The sequence below is a fragment of the Achroia grisella genome, unplaced genomic scaffold (assembly GCF_030625045.1).
Source record: "Achroia grisella isolate CSIRO2021 unplaced genomic scaffold, CSIRO_AGI_Agris_v1 utg1179, whole genome shotgun sequence".
In the NCBI taxonomy this organism is placed as follows: domain Eukaryota; kingdom Metazoa; phylum Arthropoda; class Insecta; order Lepidoptera; family Pyralidae; genus Achroia; species Achroia grisella.
The window spans coordinates 958,209-979,799 of NW_026712591.1; the positions used below are offsets into that span (position 1 = coordinate 958,209).

Sequence of the window (21,591 nt, forward strand, 5' to 3'; positions counted from 1 at the left end):
TGTATTTGTTGATAACCGTATGTAAAACATGGAACTCATAAACGGTTCAATCAATACGAGTAAGGGCAGTTGACATCCTGTGCGTAATTTCGGAAATTTCTGTTTACGTTTTCTTTCGGACGGAGGGTAACATTTTTTAGTATTATGTTTAATAATATGGCATGTTCAAACGACGAAATGACTGACTCCTATCGTATTACTAAGGATAACTCGAAAACTACTGGTTATGCAATAGTTTTCATATAAAAAGCATTATTTATTTCGATTCACGTAGAAATAAGTTAAGTTATTTATAAGTAAATAAAGTCGATTGAATAAATAAACACAGATTATTGGCGCTACAGGTAAATGTGGTTAATTAGCATATTTTTCGACAATATTTCCCTTTCGGTTCGAAGTTTTTTCCGCACACCTACGTTTTCTTAGGTACAATTTATTGTCACAAGATTCTTAAAAATATTCGCACATTGATAATTCACAGCGCGGGAAGACTCTAAATGGTTTGTCGTATTTGAATGAATTAGTGTTCGCCTAAGGGTATCCATTTTTGTATCGAGAATTTTTATCATATGCGGAAAAAATAAAAGAGAACATTTTTCATCAGAATTTTTGTCCGCAGACTACAGATTAATGTCGTGTGGTCCAAAAATAGTATGATAGCGATACAAAAGGTAGTAGTCATTAAAGTTGAAAGTATTGTTTTTAAGAAGAATTTAGATTTAATGATAATAGCCATTAATAATCGTTTATTTTATTTTAACAGCCTTTTTACTTTACATTTAATTAGCTACATTTTAAATATCAAATGCTATAGTACAGTATCCCTATGCATGCATGAACACACATGCCACTTATTTCCGAATATGGCTATACTAGAATATACTATAAAGGTAGTCTATTGAAAGGTCACTGAGAAATTCACTTTCACTGCAGTTTGATGTGCCTCCAATCGTACACTGGGACTAAGAGGTTAGTGTCAAGTGACCTTCGTCAGTTTGCATAGCCACTTAACGTTGATATTAGATTCGTACCTGCCTGTGTGACATAATGCGTTACTTAACCGAACCTTGACATGATATATATATACACCATAATTACTATGTCTAAATGTTTTTTTAATATATAAATAATTATTTTTAAAACTATACTATAATGAACACACAACTGCTACGCTAAATATATACTACGCGTAATTGAATAAATTTAGTTACCTATGTTATATTATAATCTATACATCCGCATATGCAAATGTCAATGACATATTGATGACATAATTGGCATGCATTATATTAGCATAATATATCTAGTTTACGTAATAATTGTGCTTTTGACAATAATATTACCTATAAAATGGTCTCAATTTTTTATATTATATTTTGTACTACTCCTGATTTATAATCATAAAAATATGTAAATGAATTAATTAAATACAATGTCTAAATAATTAGCATAAAGCTTTAGAACTACATTCCTCTCCAATTTGTAAAATAAAGTTAAAAATGCTATAGTATTAAGTCCAACCTTTGTACCAATTTTACTGGTTAATAAAGGAAAGAAACAATGTTTATATATTACTTGTATTGATACGGTATATATTTTGCAACTAAACTATGCTTAAGAGTATATAATCGAATATCCCAATTGAATATCCCATAGGCTTTTTGTCAACTGCTGTACTGATAATAATCATCGATTTTCACATACCTACTTCGCTTATCGCTAAAATCCACATTGTAAAAGATACCGTTGTTTCGGAGTAATTGGATTTTGTATCAGCACGAAATGTCATCAAAATTTGGAAAGATATCATCTAACATAAAAATATATTTGTGGAATAAGTCAAAGTTTCATAATTTTGTAAACGGGGTCAAAATTAATTAAAAATTATTAATTGTCTACTTTCTGTTAGGTATTTGTGCTAATTATTTGTAGTACCTACTATTATTAGCATAACCAAATTCAATAGTAGTTAATATTTATATCTGAATTTAGATTTACATGATATTTTATTAATTAACAAAAATTGGATTACATTGAAAGCAAAACAATAAGAGATACATATTAAAAACATTTCAATCACATGTAACATTTATAAATAAAAATATAATCAACGCCTACATAGAATTTTTGTGTATTCATTTATTACCTACATAAGTCGGTTAAGGATAACATTATCTTACAACACAATAATGTATGAATATCCCTTACCAGAGTGACAACGATCCGTGTTGACAAAAACTTATCATCAATTTTATAACGAAATAGTAAAAGATAATTCAGCATATTTTATATGGCATATTAAACGTAAACGTGTGTCTACATATTTTTGTATAGGTACGACTTGAATGGAAACAAGTTGAGGATCTTAAGTTGTGACTGTTGCTTATGGACTAAGAACACCATGATCATCATTCTTCATATCGTGTACCATTGTATGCGTCTGTTATCTCAGACTATGTATTGTAATTCCAGAAAGCTAAAGTATTATGACCTCGAGGTCAGTCATTTCAGTATCATATATCGCACTTCACTACGGAATTTAACTCGCGTATTATGCTACTTCATGGCGGAAATATGTATATCAAACAAAAATATATATTCAGATGACTTTTAATGATAGCTGTTGCATACCAGTAAGATTTCAAATTAATTAAGTCGAACCTTATCTTAATTAAGCCTTACTTATGAGAAACTCTTGCAGTTTCATTGTACAATTCATTTTTTACACTTATTGTAGGCAGCAGTACAAATTCGTGTTAAATTAAGCTAAATTAAAATCTTTTAAAAATAATTAATATTATGTTTCATGTAAATCATCAATGTAATTAAATATTTTATGTACTGGCATATAAGCATCATAGAATATTTAAAATTAAGTAAGCAGTAAATAAAATATTTTTTTTCACAATTTATGGCTGCCCAATAGTAATAAGAGTCTTGTCTCTTGATATAAAACTTTTACAAACAAATCTCCAAGTTTTATTGAATCGTCTAAATTTCATATAGCCTTCTGTCAGTGAACGTAATTTATTTTGATTTTACTTGAGCCTAATCTTCATACTATATTATGTTTATGTGTGTTAATAAACTGTGCTAATACTATCTATATTACTAGGTATCTCTAACAATACATATTTCATCATATTTGCAAAAGTTATATTATCTGTGGCAAAAGGCATTCTTATATTAGTCAAATCTAAAAGACTTATTATGCAATAGTACTTCGATGAAGACTATTTAAATTTTGAGATAGGTAAGCTTTATTTGTAATGAAATAACCTTGAGACCATAAAGAGAAATAATAAATATCATTTTATTTAATATCAGGTAATAAATACGTTATCCCTTCTGTTATTGTTCTAAGTCCCTTCTGATGCTACATAATGACGTTGCCTGAAAAGTTTTAATCACAAAAAATGATCATACCTTTGTAGCTTTAAATTAATTATAAGAAATTTTATGATTTTCATATAGTAGGAGTCTATTTACAAGCTTTTATTTCCCTTGCTACGTTTATTATTATCTTTTTCAAATTGTTGAAATCTATTTAATATTACACATATTTTATTTAGTTTCTCAATAAACCGCCGTAATGATCCGTCAAATTGGTGTTAATTAAATAAATAAAAAAATACGATACCTTGTAGTGGCTTCCATTCTACTGATATTATAAATATAAAAGTTTAAATATTTGTACTCAATCACACTTAAACTACTAAATTCATTTGAAGAAAATCTTGTATACAAATAGATATTTCAGGTTTGCCGCAGTATATAGATTGTAATGTATAAAAATCGGATATCGTATACATATATAGATTGTACGTACATACATAGTATTAATTATTTTTATAATTAAATAAAAAAATGTATAATCTAAAAATAACTCTTGACAAAAGTGAAATCGTAAATAAAAGTGAGTTCACAATGATTATTGTGAATGCCAATATGAGGTCAAATATTTTTCTTTTCCATTTAACCACGTTAACCAGAATACAAAAAAGTTTCAACGATACATTTATTCCATACAACGTTCCACAGCTTTAGAAGAGTGCAAATTAAAGTGTAGGTTTCTATGCCGCGTCCATTGTCTTGCGAATTTTCGATGCTTTAAAATGCGACTAACGCTTTGAATGCTTACACGTTATGTCCCAGATCAAAAAACAATTTACTTTGATGTTTGTCTCAACTGGAAAGTACGTGAGGTTAAAACAAAAAGCGCCAGTGGGAGAGGTTACGATCATGGGCATCGAACACTTCATGGTATAAACCATACGCACTTGGAATTTCAATGGTCCGCATATTCGAATAAATCATTCGATTATTCGTTTCGACTGTGTTAACCAGCTAGTTTATCCATAAGGGAACAACTAGTTTGTTTGTTAGTTTATTCTGTGTTCTATAGAAATTCTAGAATAATGGATAAATTTTATCTTTATAATTAATATTATAATTTTAATTTCGTTAACGGAATTGGTTCACAGTTCTGTAATCGGGAAATATTTTTAAAAAAGTCTTGGATACTACAGATTACAGATAGTTACGATGTCGTAGCTATCATGTTTTCTAATTTATTTCTATTTAGTCACTGAATAAATGTTAAATTGATTTATAACAGATAAATAAAAATGTAGAAGACTTTTTACTTTCATGTTCTTACTCCTAATAGATTGAAATGCGACAAAGTAATTGTTTCGCCTATCAAATCTAGAAGATTCCAATTTATTTCTCTTCATTGGTAAATCACATAATATGCCATTTTCGCTTTTCACTTCCCTTTTATTCGTAACTAAGTTCATATACATAGGTATTAATATAATTAAAGCCTAAAAAATAACTTATTACCTACCCCTAAAAAACTATTGAAAATGTACATATTGTTTTAATCGACAAGTATTGTGCTGTCATGAGTTAAAAGTTTGATGTAGGCATGCAGTTTGCACAGTTAACTGCCACCTTGACAGTTTGGCAACAACAAATTAATCCTAAAGTACGAAGTAAATACACCACATTAGACATATTAGCACCTCGATATGGCGTAAACCATGTAGACTCTTAAAATTCATAATCTAAGATTACGCATGAAGGAATAATAATTGCATATCGTTATTTAATTAATCTTAACTCAGTCTACATTGATTTCCATATGAGTGGTTATACGTCAGAGAAATAAAAAAATAGTCCACAGGTCATCATTTAGATTTCATTTCGCAACTTACCACTTTTTATCAGACCTATCTGCAGTTTGATTACCTAGTCTTTAATATGAAATGCCCTATTCTCTTAATTAGACCATTTCTATTAATGGACCCAAAATATATTTATGAAGTACTTTATTTAGTTATTATAAGTAGCTAAACAAAATTTAATGTATTTCTTACACAAGACTACGTTAATACACAGGTAACTGTTAGTAAATAATAAACGCCTGTTAATCGAGTATTGTAATGCGATAAATTGTGGCTCTATCATTTTCATTAGGCGGTAAATGTAAATATACATAAAAGTAAAATACAGGTAGCATAACACAAATGTTAATCTATGCATTATTGTTAATAAAATACTTCAAACATGGAATATTTAAAACCTTTCTAAAACCTCTGTTATCTTAAATATATGTAGTCCTAATATAAACTAAGATATTTTAAGAAATTTATTTAATTACTTTAGATACTGGTCGTGATTCAACATAAATTAATCATCTACGTATATTACGTTTTGGATTGTGGATAAAGATAGAATTATTGTTCCATAAAAAAAATATTGGTATGCAATAATTATTATAGCACTCGTATGTGAACGACTTAAAAATATCATAATAATATTATAAATTCTAATATTATGTTTATAGATTGAAATTATCAATTAATTGAATAAAAATGTCAGTCATGGTAGGTAACACAAAAAGACGCACCTAGAGAAATGAGACAATGATATTTAGAAATCGATTGTGTAAAATGTTCAACCCAATAGACGCATTGAGAAACATTTTCTCTTCAAAGATAGACATGACACTAATGCACTGTGTCAATATTACTGTTGCCATTCAGTATCCAAGCATTACGCAGTTTATAACAATGTGTCCTAATATTATTTCCCAAATTACTTTAACAACTTACTACATTAACAAATAAGGATATAAAATTAAACAAATGTTATATTTCTTTTCAGGTGTCGCTGATGGTAGCTATAGCTACCGAAGCTCCACCAACGAAGGAACTTAGTAAGGAACCGGAAAATACAGAAACAAGACAAGGTCGACAATATGGTTCCTATGTGCAAGGCAAAGAGGTTGTAGTCGACATTCAAGACGACGAAAAGAATCAGTACTACGAGACGAATTACGATACGAGTTAGTACAAAATAATTATCGCAATTAAGTTACAAAGTAGACTTTGCAAAAAGTCATCTGCGTGAGTATCTCATCTCATCCATTTCAGCCATCCGTAGAGCAGCTTCTTTGTCTTGTGCTACGGTTGGAGGGTGAAATATGCGAATGAAATTAGAGAGAACGTAGGCATAATACATATCTTAACCCTCCGGAATGGCAGCTCATGAGAGGCACTACAGGAGTAATATCCGTGGCGATCTTCATATATGTATATAGAGAATGGTTGACATTACGCACCATCAAGTTGGCTGTTTGCCGTTCCAGTTTGTACATAAAAAACCTAGGATTTTCTATTCTTAATTTAACTAATCTAAAAACAATTGCAATCTTACATGAATGATTAATATTATTATAAATTGTTATTGGCTTTTTACCATGAAAGAACAGTATAATAAAATAAGCTTCTTTAATGGTAACATATAATTATTCCTCGATACGACAGTGCTTTCAAATCGCTCAGGCAAACAAACATTAATAAAGATGTATGTCACATAAAATTAAAAATGTTGTTTAAAGAATAACGATCGACAGTCGTTGAGCAATTTAAAGAATGAACAATAAAATGTAAATTTAGCTCTACATGTGTTCTCACATGGACGGAATTACAACTGTGATGTATTCTTTTAACATTCAATGTGTGTATGGTTGAGATTATCGAAGTCGTATTGTTTTTAAGGTTGAAAAGAGTTATTAATATACATTTCACCTAATACACTACACTACACGTCACAAAACTTATGAAAATACCACTCTTAGTTCAATTCTTGTACAGCATGACATCTAAGTTCTCTGGAATAGTACCGCATGAGTGGTATCACGGGGATGTCATATTATAACGTGATGTCTGTCCGTCCGTTCATATATATAGGCAAGGATTAGCGCTTACCTACCTACCATCAGGTGGGCTGTTAACTGGTTTGCCATTTATCCAATTACATAATTAACAGCTTCTTTTTACCGTGACATTTTTTAAAAGAAAACTGTAAGTGAATGTAGTAAGTAATAGATATGTGTATATTACCAAATTATATAAAGAAGATATTCTTTATATAATTTGGTAACAAGTAAATTCTTCTTACTGCTACTTTAATACGAATACTGTCATCGAAATGTGTTTCCACTAATATATATTTTCTACATTAAATACGGCGGGCGTATTATATATGAACATACATATTGCCATAGAAGTACATATTCCCATTATAGAAATAAACATTTTTGTTTTTCAGACGCATATGGTTTTGGATACGACGTGGGACCAAGCGGTCAATTCCACCACGAGAATCGTGGTCCGGACGGTGTGACATACGGCTGTTACGGTTACGTAGACACTGAAGGATTCCTCCGAGCAACACATTATGTTGCCGACAGCCATGGATACAGGGTAGTGGAGCCAGAGAAACCTGTAGAAGTTTACCCGGATCAGAAATACGAGTATGATGAACAGTGAGTATAACTTGAGGATGTTAATTTTAAATTTATAGTACCAAGAATAATTTCCTCATTAAATGAGTAGCCTGAAATTTTCTTTTGGATGTATATAGTTTTTCTCTTATAATTTACTGTGTGTTTTAAGTTTTAAATAGATAGTGTTGAACACTATCTGTTTAAAACTCGAATTTCTGACCAAAATTAAATTTAACGCCCCTGAAGTTGTAAACACACCGTGCTACTGAATACATATTCTACCGGTTTCTGCACTAGACGATCGAACTGTTTCAACCTTTAATAAAGACAAAATTACAGAAATTTCTTTCATCCACAGCAGAAGATCAACAGTATAAAATTAATATATCTTATCTTTTCGCTTTTCTATAACTGTTCTTATATTCATTTTTTTTCTTTCCAGATCTCAACCGACAGAAAAAGTACCGGGTCAAATCATTGCGTGGGAAAAGTTATATTTCCCTAAAGGTTGTGGGCGCACTCCAGGAGGAGTTCCAGCGAAGCCTTTACCTCCAGGACCACCTAAACCACCACGACCACCCCCCGATAGCACTGGACAGACAACCAACCCTAAACCTGGAGTCGTAACCCCTGGCCAAGGTATGTCTAATTTCAGTTCTTCTGAAACTACTATAGACAAAGAAAAACTTAGAGTTGATTTTAATTAAATAACCAATTAACGTGGTTAAGTCATACAAAAACCCGACATATAATTAAATTATACAATCTGATCCCATTATTGGCAGCTAATTAAAAATACGCTGAAAAAAGAAGACATAAATCTGTTTATTCCTTTATTTAGCACCTTCTTGCAATTAGTTCCTTTTGCATAGTATAATTTAGTATACAATTTTCAATTAATACACAATTTTCATTTTTTATTTATACAGATCCATTATCATTTAATTAAACAACAAGAAGTTTTATTTGTTTTACTATCTTATAAAATAGTCAATATAAATAAAATCTATTTGTTAAAAAAATAAAATCTACAAAATATAGGTATTATGTAAGGATATGTCCGATACGGACGCAAGCTTCTAAATTTACGTATATCATTGTTTACAGGTGGTGCTGGCGGTGGAGGCGGTGGATCCGGTGGACCTGGAGGTCCCACGGGACCTGGAGGCCCTGGTGGTCCCGGCGGTCCAGTAGGCCCTGGCGGTCCAGGTGGACCAGGAGGCGGACAATGTATGTAAAATCACTATAATTAAATGAATAAAAACTACCATTTTCCATTACATTCTTCTATATACTTGTTGACATGTTTGCCTAGAGTTTAGAGTTTAACATATTTAAATTAAAAATAATGTATATTACATGTTCGAGTATGTAATTTTAACTCAGCTTATATTCGTCGTTTTCTTTCTATAAGACAACATTTAGATCTCATATACAGCTCATTGAATATTTCATGTATTAAAAAATATATACTTTTTTAGGTAGATGTCCAGTTTGTTTGTGCGTTATCACGCAATTTCAGAATCGACTTAAACTTCTCGGGTGCTGTTGGTGTTATAATAAGCTTCATTAAAAACGTAGCGATTCGAATAGATAACAAACAAAATAGTTATCTAGGATCTAGTGTAGTTTATAATATACCTCGTGTACCTCGGTAAAATATCATAATGACTTTGATCTATTACAGGGCAAGGCGGCTACCCTGGCTCTCCAGGCACTCCCGGCACCCCCGGCACACCGGGTAGCCCTGGCTCTCCAGGAGGACCAGGTATACTTTATACATTACATACAATTAATAAAAAAAAATATTACTATCATAAACCACGGAGTTTGAAATTATTATATTTTGACGGCCTCGGTAATCTAGCGGTTTAGTACACCGCCTCAATTCCGATGGTCGCGAGTTCGATTCCTCTCACGGCACAAACATTTGTATTCAGCATTATGATTGTTTAGTATGGGTATGGGTGTTTCAATATATGTATTTACGAAAATAAAACTATGTATATGTATCAGTTATCTAGTACCCGTAAGACTAGCTTATTATTATTGTTAACAATTTAATAATTATTATTTTATGAATACAAATACTGGAAATGGTGTTTATAAAAAAGGAAGCTTATGAAAGAATTCTTTTGCATGACTATCAGTAAAGAATAATAGTTATTATTGCTGTTTTAATTGTGTTTAATAATATTATAATAGTATTATCTTATCTGTGGTATCAGAAACAAAAGATCTTATTTTCCTTTTTTATAATACCTTGATATACGTCATATCAAGAGTGAAATAAAGGACAAACTGATGGCCATAAAAAAACCTCTGATAGCTTTATGAAACTGAATCCAAAAAATAATGAAAAAATATTTTCTTGTCAGGTGGACCTGGCGGCCCTGGAGGCCCAGGAAACGGTGGCTATTATCCCGGATATCCCGGTATCTCTGGTACCCCTGGTTCACCAGGCTCTCCCGGAACGCCTGGATCACCCGGATCGCCCGGTACACCAGGCTCTCCCGGCACACCAGGCACACCAGGTCAGTTGTTAAGTATTCACTATTCTATACAGACATCGTGGTACATAGATTTTGAAAAAATTCGTCTATTTCACTCACACAGACGACTTTTCTCAGTCTCATTTATTTAAGCAGTTAAACCGACCAAGTAAACTCAATGGCAGAGTGAAGATGAAAAATTGTAAAAGTGAAATGAATGCAGTGTGAAATGTTGAAATTACACGACAGCGAAGCATGACATCTTAGTCCTTCGGAATGGAAAACATAAGCGGTATCATGGATGTCAACATGATAATGCATTCATGTATATAGGCAACGGTTACCACTTACCCTCAGGTGGGGCAACAGCAGGTTAAAGATTTTAATTGCGCAAAACATAATTGTAGAAATAATCTTAGTATACATACTCGTACATAGGTAATGTGACCAGACGTCCCGTAATGAACGGGACAGTCCCTTTTTATAATTACGAGTCCCGGTGTCCCCGAAACGGACTCTGGAACGCAAAATTGTCCCGATTTCGGTAACGGTGCGAAATTTTGGGTAGACGAGCCGGTTGTTAGTTGTTGGTAATTAAGGTGAGTATAAAAAAAATGTGCCAAGAGTGTCATTCTTACTTAAATACTTCTTAAAAAGTCAAATTTGTTCCTCCGATAACAAAACATTTTATTTTTATCAGATAAATATAAACTATCTATGAATAAACAAAATGTTTAATTATATTTATCGGATATATTTCTTAATTGATAACTTTTTTTGAATAGATAATTTAAAAAAAGAGTTTTTTTCATTGGCTGTCTGTTAAATGTGTCCCGTTTTGAGTCGAAGAATAAATGGTCACATTATACATAGGCTGTCTCCTTATACAAATAAACTTGTCCAATTTAGTTTAATTTTTAAATCTATCTAATATTTTAAGGAGGTCCAGGAGGTCCAGGCGGACCAGCTGGCCCGCCCGGTACTGGAAGTTACTACCCTGGCCAGCCCGGTAGTCCAGGCACCCCCGGCAGTCCCGGCACACCAGGCTCTCCAGGCGGTCCAGGTAACTTCTTTATTTATTCATGCAATTAGGCTCATAGCTCACTGTATTACAACATAACAGAACGTTTAAAATGCTTACTGACATATAATAAGCATAAGAAAAAAAAACTCTGGACAATTGACACAAAGCCATCTAGCCCTCAGGTAACTAGACAACCGATATAAATACTTAAGTACCTACATTTCGTCAAATGATGAAGTATAACTAATTATTAGAAACTTTTTAGACCTGTGGTATTCGTAAGAAAATAGCTGAATTATCGTTTTGTGAATGATTGGATTTATACAATTAAATATTACTAAAAGTACAGATAAGATAATATTACATCTAAAAGTTAGCTACGCTACATCTCATTGATGTCAAATCTATTAAGCCGTTTCTTTAAGTATGCAATAGGTTTATTTTAATGATACCGTCCTGTCTAGTAGTAAGTACTATTTCGAATGATCGGTTCCTTTAAAAGTGTCAATCAGAAAAGGAATCTGATTTTTCACCTTCGGTTCATTCTTTAAATTCAAACCAATGAAAATCGGTCAAAATATTATGTTGTACGAAGTTATAGAGACAAATTAAACTAATATATAAGATTTTTAACTTTTTCGTATAAAGCTAAGTGTTTTAAGGTTCAACACTGAACAGAATAGAATATTTATAATTTTATTGACTCGTTTCCCAGACTAATAACATAAACTATACAAGCAATAATCTACACATTAAAAAACAGAGTTAATGTGGATCACAACTCGGCATAAAGCTGCAAATATAGTTTCCAGCGCTGATTATCTGTTGAGCCTACAGTACGGACCCACATAAATTACAATTAACACACATTGCTTCTCTACATTAAGTAATTCACTTTACTTCGCTGTGCCTAAAAGGAAATTCAATCCTAATGCATTGGGGAGAACGGGACTGATAGTAATTTATCACGATGGGCTAGCTGACCTAACCTTATGCTCATTTTATCATCCTCCACTTGTGGTCCGTAGGAGTAAACCGTTAACGCAGGAGGGCGCGTTATTCCATCATCATCCATTAAAAAAAATCCCAATGTAGTCTCACTGTGTTACACGGAAAACAGATACCTATACCTGATTAATTTTAATACGACTCACATATTTTTTTATGGGGGGATTTGAGCTATAATTGTCAAGTACTTGGACCTGTAGCACTGCGACCTACATAGATCTACTTTGCCCTTTCTCAGAGTTCGCTACCTAGACCCCTCAGGTACAAGAATTCTTAGGAGAAGGATATTCTTAGGAGCGATGGTTCTTAACGGAAGTTTACAACTAGTGTCTAATTGATAATGTTTATCCAATTTTATCAATTTGTAATATTAAGTTATTGTCAATTATTATGTTTATTTCGTTAGTAGTAGTTTAGAACTTAACGTACTATCGTCGTCGTCGATCTCTTATTGTATTAATTTACTAGTAAAGGCTATAACAGAAGAGCAGAGAGGGTAGACTCACTGCCCCCTCTGGGTTATAGACCGTTTTGTCTCCTTCACTACTTTTAAATTTTATTATTGTATTAGTTTTCGTTTGAGACAAATAAAGATAATAATTATTATTATTATGATAATTCAGGAATTCAAATATCAATAAAATTATTTCCTAGGAGGTCCAGGGGGACCTGGAGGTCCCGGCGGCCCCGGAGGCCCTCCAGGCAGTTATTATCCAGGGCAACCAGGCACACCAGGCTCTCCAGGCAGTCCCGGAACCCCAGGAGGACCAGGTGATATTTCTTTTTGTATCTGAATATCAAAATTAATGTGAATTATATTTTTTAATGTCAACTAATCTGGAAGATTATCATAATTTAGTATCTAATATGAATATATTTGAGTATCTAATATGATCTAAATTGTATGCATTTAACCTTCACAATAAGTGTTCTGAAATAACTATTTATAGTTTATATATATTTGTAGAAACTGTATTTAGTATTAATTGTAATACTATTTTTTCATATTTACTATTTAATGTAGATTTATAAGTATTGTAAATTAATTTTGTTAATAGCGCCATCTAGTATTTATAGACTGAACTAAATCGTTTGTAATAAGATAACCGTTACCCACACTTCTCTCTCTACTACACTGACTTCGGTCTATAAATACGGAGGCCGGTAGTTGAATAGCTCTCCCCTCCGATCGATCCCCCGTTCAATTCAAACGGGGATCGATATTACAACGACCTGAGCCGAGGATCAAACCCCTAGTGGTGCTCTCAGATTAAAGTCGTATCCGTCAGGCAGGAGTTGGCCTTCAGCCACTCCATAAGTTCTTCCGCGGGTTTGGAGTGCCATCTGCACTTACCCCCTAACGTCCGGTGAATCTGTAAAGGCCAGCTGCGGCCAACAGAATTAGAGTAGTCCGAAAAAAAAATTGAATAGCTCTTTCGTAGAATAGTATAACCGCTTCACCGAATACTTCTTTGGAATTTCATAAAAGTGTTAATTATTTATTTATATTATCGTGCGATGATTCACCCGGTATCAGTACCCGACCTTACACATCATTATGTAATGTGATGACCTTGGTGGTCTAGCAGTCTAGCATACCGCTTTACGACCGATGGTCGCGGGTTCGATTCCTCACACAGCACAAACATTTGTATTCATGAGTATGATAGTTTGTATCAGTCTCGGTGTTTTCTATGTATAATATATATGTATTTACAAAAAAATATATATCTATGTATATGTATCAGTTATCTAGTACCCATAACACAAGCTTTAGCTAGCTTAATTTGGGTCTAGATGGCGCTGTGTGAATTGTCCTGAGCTTATTATTATTATATTATTATTATTATACGACGCAACGTTTAGAGTAATCAGAAAGAAAGAATCAGGTAGAAATATTTTTAAAAATAGTACTACGGAAATTAATACGACAGACCTAAAACTCATAACAATTATTTCGCAGTAGTGTCCAAAGTCACTATTATTAATTATTAACTTCATGATGTTATAAACTATTATTACAATAATGCGGAACATAAATGATCAAATTCTTATTAAAAAATAACTTATTGTATACATTTAGTACTAATTCAGTTACTATAAAAACTGTTTTCATATTAAAACTATATGAAAACAGGTTTTATAGTAACTGAATTAGTACTAAATGTATAAAATACAAGTAAGACCAAAGAAATTCACATTAATTGATATTGTGATCTGTGACGTGTCGTGTGGAATGAGTAGTCATGCTCACTAAAATGTCCAAACATGTGGCGGCGTGGTGGGCCGGGTCAATGGGCTCCCTAAAATATGGTCGAGCGCAGTGATGGCTGGCTCATCCGTCATACTCGTGAACGAGTGCTGCTTGTAGGGACTGGTCTGCTCTTATCACTACGACTGATTTAATCTTATTGCATGATTATATTTGACCCAAAAAATTAGTGCTTGTTGGATATGTCCTTTCCGGAATCCAGAATGAAGCTTAGGTAGAATATGCTTAGATTCCAAGTATTTTAGTTTGTATTCACACGTTTCGAACATTTGTTTTTAAATGTAAACTTACAAGTATTATTTAAAAGAGCAACACACAAGTTTCTTGCTCGTTCTTCTTGTGATGAGACAGCTTTCCGAACGAGTGGTATATAAAAAACAAATTGTTATGACTATTCAAAAGTGCTTAAATTAAGTTTATTTGAATAAATGATTTTCTATTTCTATTTCTATTTCTATTGAAAACATCATTATTATAAATGTAATAAAACTAAACAAGGTATGTTTGATGGTATGTTTTTATACCAAATATTCGCCTGAAGTCACCATATCAAGTCTGTGTTAACAAAATATCACATTATCTTAGGCTGAAGTGTATTTATTTATATAATGTTGTATTTGTATGTGCATATCTACATTATTATGTATTTCCGTATAATCGCTACATAATAATTGTTTAAATAGGGGGCCCTGGCGGACCTGGTGGTCCTGGCGGTCCATCAGGCATTTATCCAGGACAACCGGGCACAGGAGGTACCCCAGGTACACCAGGCTCTCCCGGCGGTCCCGGAACTCCAGGAGGACAAGGTATAGTATTTTTTCATATCGACACTTATATATAAAGAAAGACACAATGTCTGATAGTGCTTTTTCTATTATATTCTATAGTATTCTAAACATCGGTGTTGCAGAAGTTTACCATTGGTTACTACTATACATTCTCATTTCATCTTCATTGAGATTGTAATTTATTTCTTGTATACCAAGTATATACAACAAATGCAAACATTTGTAAATGTTTATAAGTAATAAAATACATATTTCTGTTATAGATGTTAGTTTTAAACACTCATATGTACTTAATTTTTATAATCATATATCTGTATATGATATAAATAATGAAAAAAATATTGACAAATTATTACTTTACAAGTCCTCTCACTGAGATTCTCATTATACTGTGAGAAAATATTTGTCCCGTAATAGAAACGTATTTACAATCTCAAAAGCAAAACATGATTATATGCGACCTGCACTAAGATTAACTTTGGTACCACAACTAACCTACCGCACCCTTATAGTACATGTGAGTGACATAGTTTTTACACAATCGCATGTGTTTACACAAGTAAATTAAAGATACGTCCCATAAAGAAACACTATCAATATGCATCATCGATGTCTAGCGTAACATTATTAAGGAACTTACTAAGCAAGTTCTATTGTATTCTAATTTTATTCAGGTGGCCCAGGACAACCGGGATACCCAGGACAGCCTGGTCAGCCAGGTAGCCCGGGCCAACCAGGACAACCAGGTTATCCAGGACAGCCTGGCCAACCAGGTTACCCAGGACAGCCAGGTCAACCAGGATATCCAGGACAACCTGGTCAACCAGGGCAACCAGGACAGACAGGCCAACCAGGACATCCAGGTGTCCCAGGACAGCCAGGCCAACCAGGTCAGCCAGGATACCCAGGACAGCCAGGCCAACCAGGTCAGCCAGGATACCCAGGACAGCCAGGCCAACCAGCACAGCCAGGATATCCAGGACAGCCAGGACAGCCGGGCCAACCAGGACATCCAGGACAGCCAGGCCAACCAGGACATCCAGGACAACCTGGCTACCCAGGACAGCCAGGACAACCAGGACAACAAGGCCAACCAGGAAAGCCAGGCCAACCAGGTCAGCCAGGATATCCAGGACAGCCAGGCCAACCAGGACAGCCAGGATACCCAGGACAGCCAGGCCAACCAGGTCAGCCAGGTCAACCAGGACATCCAGGTAGCCCCGGACAACCAGGACAGCCAGACCAACAAGGACATCCAGGACAACCTGGCTACCCAGGACACCCAGCACAACCAGGACAACAAGGCCAACCAGGAAAGCCAGGCCAACCAGGACAGCCAGGATACCCAGGCCAGCCAGGCCAACCAGGACAACCTGGCTACCCAGGACAGCCAGGACAAACAGGACAACAAGGCCAACCAGGAAAGCCAGGCCAACCAGGTCAGCCAGGATATCCAGGACAACCAGGCCAACCAGCACAGCCAGGATACCCAGGACAGCCAGGTCAACCAGGACAGCCAGGCCAACCAGGACAGCCAGGATATCCAGGACAGCCAGGCCAACCAGGACAGCCAGGACAGCCAGGCCAACCAGGACATCCAGGTGGCCCAGGCCAACCAGGTTACCCAGGACAGCCAGGACAGCCAGGCCAACCAGGACATCCAGGACAACCTGGCCAACCAGGACATCAACCAGGCCAACCAGGTCAGCCAGGATACCCAGGAGGGCCAGGACAACCAGGCCAACCAGGACATCCAGGACAACCTGGCTACCCAGGACAGCCAGGACAACCAGGACAACAAGGCCAACCAGGACAGCCAGGACAACCAGGACATCCAGGACAACCAGGGCAACCTGGTGGCCCAGGACAACCAGGACAGCCAGGCGGCCCCGGACAACCAGGACAGCCAGGATACCCAGGACAGCCAGGCCAGCCAGGATATCCAGGACAGCCAGGCCAACCAGGACATCCAGGACAACCTGGCTACCCAGGACAGCCAGGCCAACCAGGACAGCCAGGCCAACCAGGACATCCAGGACAACAGCCAGGTTACCCAGGACAGCCAGGCCAACCAGGATATCCAGGTGGCCCAGGGCAGCCAGGCCAACCAGGACAGCCAGGATACCCAGGACAGCCAGGACAACCAGGGCAACCTGGTGGCCCAGGACAACCAGGACAGCCTGGCGGCCCAGGCCAACCTGGACAACCAGGCCAGCCAGATCAGCCAGGATACCCAGGGCAACCAGGACAGCCAGGCCAACCAGGACAGCCAGGCCAACCAGGACAGCCAGGCCAACCAGGACATCCAGGACAACCAGGACAGCCAGAGCAATCAGTACCAGGGAAGCCAGGCCAACCAGGTCAGCCAGGACATCCAGGACAACCAGGGCAACCTGGTGGCCCAGGACAACCAGGACAGCCAGGCGGCCCCGGACAACCAGGACAGCCAGGATACCCAGGACAGCCAGGCCAGCCAGGCCAGCCAGGATACCCAGGACAACCAGGCCAACCAGGCCAACCAGGCCAACCAGGACAGCCAGGACAACCAGGTCAGCCAGGATACCCAGGACAACAAGGCCAACCAGGACAGCAAGGCCAACCAGGACAGCCAGGATATCCAGGACAGCCAGGCCAACCAGGACAGCCAGGCCAACCAGGACATCCAGGACAACCTGTCTACCCAGGACAGCCAGGACAACCAGGACAACAAGGTCAACCAGGACAGCCAGGCCAACCAGGACAGCCAGGTTACCCAGGACAGCCAGGTAGCCCAGGCCAACCTGGACAACCAGGACAGCCAGGATATCCAGGACAGCCAGGCCAACCAGGACAGCCAGGATACCCAGGACAGCCAGGCCAACCAGGACAGCCAGGCCAACCAGGACATCCAGGCCAGGTTACCCAGGACAGCCAGGCCAACCAGGTCAGCCAGGATATCCAGAACAGCCAGGCCAACCAGGACAGCCAGGATACCCAGGACAGCCAGGCCAACCAGGACATCCAGGACAACCTGGCTACCCAGGACAGCCAGGCCAACCAGGACAGCCAGGCCAACCAGGACAACAAGGCCAACCAGGTCAGCCAGGATATCCAGGACAGCCAGGCCAACCAGGACAGCCAGGATATCCAGGACAGCCAGGCCAACCAGGACAGCCAGGATACCCAGGACAGCCAGGCCAACCAGGCCAACCAGGACAGCCAGGTCTACCAGGACAACCAGGACAACCAGGACAGCCAGTGCAATCAGGACATCAACCAGGTCAGCCAGGCCAACCAGGACAGCCAGGCCAACCTGGCTACCCAGGACAGCCAGTACAACCAGGACAACAAGGCCAACCAGGAAAGCCAGGCCAACCAGGTCAGCCAGGATATCCAGGAGAGCCAGGCCAACCAGGACAGCCAGGCCTACCAGGACATCCAGGACAACCAGGGCAACCTGGTGGCCCAGGACAACCAGGACAGCCTGGCGGCCCCGGACAACCAGGACAGCCTGGATACCCAGGACAGCCAAGCCAGCCAGGTTATCCAGGTGGCCCAGGACAACCAGGCCAACCAGGTTACCCAGGACAGCCAGGTAGCCCAGGCCAACCTGGACAACCAGGACAACAAGGCCAACCAGGTCAGCCAGGATACCCAGGACAACCAGGCCAGCCAGGTCAGCCAGGATACCCAGGGCAACCAGGACAGCCAGGCCAACCAGGACAGCCAGGTAGCCCAGGCCAACCAGGTCAGCCAGGATACCCAGGACAACCAGGACAGCCAGGCCAACCAGGACAGCCAGGTAGCCCAGGGCAACCAGGTCAGTCAGGATACCCAGGACAGCCAGGACATCCAGGGCAACCAGGACAGCCAGGACAACCAGGTCAGCCAGGATTCCCAGGACAACAAGGCCAACCAGGACAGCAAGGCCAACTAGGTAGCTCAGGCCAACCCGGACAACCAGGATACCCAGGACAGCCAGGCCAGCCAGGATACCCAGGACAGCCAGGTGGCCCAGGACAACCAGGTTACCCAGGACAGCCAGGTATCCCAGGCCAACCTGGTCAACCAGGACAACAAGGCCAACCAGGCCAGCCAGGACAACAAGGCCAACCAGGCCAGCCAGGATATCCAGGCCAACCAGGTAGTCCTGGACAATCAGGACAGTCAGGCCAACCAGGACAGACAGGCCAACCGGGACATCCAGGTTACCCAGGACAACCAGGCCACCCAGGACAGCCAGGACAGCCTAGTCAACCAAGCCAACCAGGATACCCCGGACAGCCAGGCCACCCAGGACAGCCAGGACAGCCTAGTCAACCAAGCCAACCAGGTTACCCCGGACAGCCAGGTCAACCAGGCCAACCTGGATATCCAGAACAGCCTAGTCAACCAGGCCAGCCAGGATACCCCGGACAGCCAGGCCAACCAGGCCAACCTGGATACCCAGGACAGCCTAGTCAACCAGGCCAGCCAGGATACCCCGGACAGCCAGGCCAACCAGGCCAACCTGGATACCCAGGACAGCCAGCACAGCCAGGTGGCCCAGGACAGCCAGGTAGCCCGGGGCAACAAGGACAACCTGGTCAACCGGGATACCCAGGACAACCAGGGCAGCCAGGTCATCCAAGTGGACAAGGACAACCAGGGCAACCCGGACAACCAGGCGGTCCAGGACAACCTGGACAGCCAGGATATCCAGGTAAAGACTGAAAACTATTTGCCAACTGTTTTCAACGAAACCCTAAGTGCAAAAAAGTGTATCCATAATCATGCTTTAACAAAAAAACGCATTACATAGCCTTCCAGAATAGCAACGTATAGTAGTGCCACTGTCGTCACAATAAGTCTGTGATGTCCATGGTGCCGTTCATCTAAATATATATACATATATAGGCGACGATTGCCATCTATACCTATAGACATTAACAGCATTACGAATAGTACGTTATTATTTGACAAACCTAATACCGCTCATGCAATGATGGTAGACATCATGCCTATTCTATAGTTGAACAGCCTTAATCCTTCAATTGAAACACAGCTTCAGCTAGCTGCTTGCCAATTATTATATTATAGTGAGGAAGTCAACAAAGCATCAATGTATTCATCAATTTTACTATTAAAAAATTGTGTCTAAAAAGTACTCAAATTGATGTGACGTAATTTACACATGACCGTTACGGTATTCCACTGTATCTAAGACCATGCTGTATGGGTATAAGTAGACATTAAAGCAAAGCAATATTAGTAGACTTTTTTAACAACTTTGATTTTTGCGTTTTTAGCCCTATCGTCCAAAAGAGTTTAATACACCAGTATATGGTACATTCTTTACGACGTTGATAATCATACTTTAGATATTTAACTTACTTAAATTTTGGAATGAATACTTTCTTAGCTTTAACAACTGGCTTTAAAAAAAAAACTACTTTTAATATTACTGCTTTCGTTGTGTGACAGTACTATGCACAATATAATATATGCAGTACTACGCCGCAACTTATTACATTATTTTAAATGGATTATTATTTTAAATTAGAATTGGACTTCAATAACAAATTTTATTTCATTACAGGTGGAGATTCAGTCGGTGAACCTACCGGAGTCCAACCACCAAACCAAGTACCACCTGGTAGTCAAGTACCACCGTTCCCTATTTACGTAATTCCATACCCATTGCCAATTGTACCAAGTCCTGGATCATGTCCTTGCTATCTTGTAAACCCAGGAAAGAACGATTCCACGGCAGTCACACCAGGACAAAATGGAGGAACGGCTGGTCAAGGTCAACCAACATATGCACCATACGGTATAATTGGATTTGTCCCGGTAGTATTCGTTCCTTATTGTCCAGGAAATGCCTCAAGTATAGACACTGCTCAGCAAAATTTTCCTAATGCAGTACCGGTATCATACAACTGCGCCCAATGTCAAGCAAACAGAGATGTATACCGTTACCTTGGTAGGTGGAACGGTGCCCGGAGTTCAAATGTCGGGGATTTAAAAGTCATAAAGTCACTAGGCGAATTAGACCATCTTATTAAAAATCAAATAAAACCAAGAAGGAAAGATGTAAACAGAATTAATATGCACCCCAGAATGCTGGAAAATAGAACGAGCAAAGAACTAAAAAACTGAACATGGATCCATCATTATGACACAATAGAAATTCTATTGAGGTGATCGTATTAATGTACATAATTTTGAGATTGTCTGATAGTAATTCT

General features: G+C 38.2%; 1 protein-coding gene across 1 annotated transcript in view; it reads left to right on the forward strand.

Moving 5' to 3' along the window:
- Positions 1–21,542, forward strand: part of LOC131852314 (collagen alpha-1(III) chain-like) — a 30,596-nt gene extending 9,054 nt beyond the window's left edge. Inside the window, exons 2-15 of the mRNA XM_059202988.1 lie at positions 6,172–6,352; positions 7,621–7,837; positions 8,241–8,437; positions 8,906–9,028; positions 9,486–9,566; positions 10,177–10,332; positions 11,231–11,347; positions 12,980–13,093; positions 15,278–15,400; positions 16,057–17,400; positions 17,485–18,278; positions 18,347–18,584; positions 18,831–20,063; positions 20,940–21,542. Coding sequence (XP_059058971.1) covers positions 6,172–6,352; positions 7,621–7,837; positions 8,241–8,437; positions 8,906–9,028; positions 9,486–9,566; positions 10,177–10,332; positions 11,231–11,347; positions 12,980–13,093; positions 15,278–15,400; positions 16,057–17,400; positions 17,485–18,278; positions 18,347–18,584; positions 18,831–20,063; positions 20,940–21,502 — 5,481 coding nt within the window. The 3' untranslated portion in view covers positions 21,503–21,542. The remainder of the gene's footprint in view (positions 1–6,171; positions 6,353–7,620; positions 7,838–8,240; positions 8,438–8,905; positions 9,029–9,485; positions 9,567–10,176; positions 10,333–11,230; positions 11,348–12,979; positions 13,094–15,277; positions 15,401–16,056; positions 17,401–17,484; positions 18,279–18,346; positions 18,585–18,830; positions 20,064–20,939) is intronic.
- Positions 21,543–21,591: the final 49 nt, after the last annotated feature.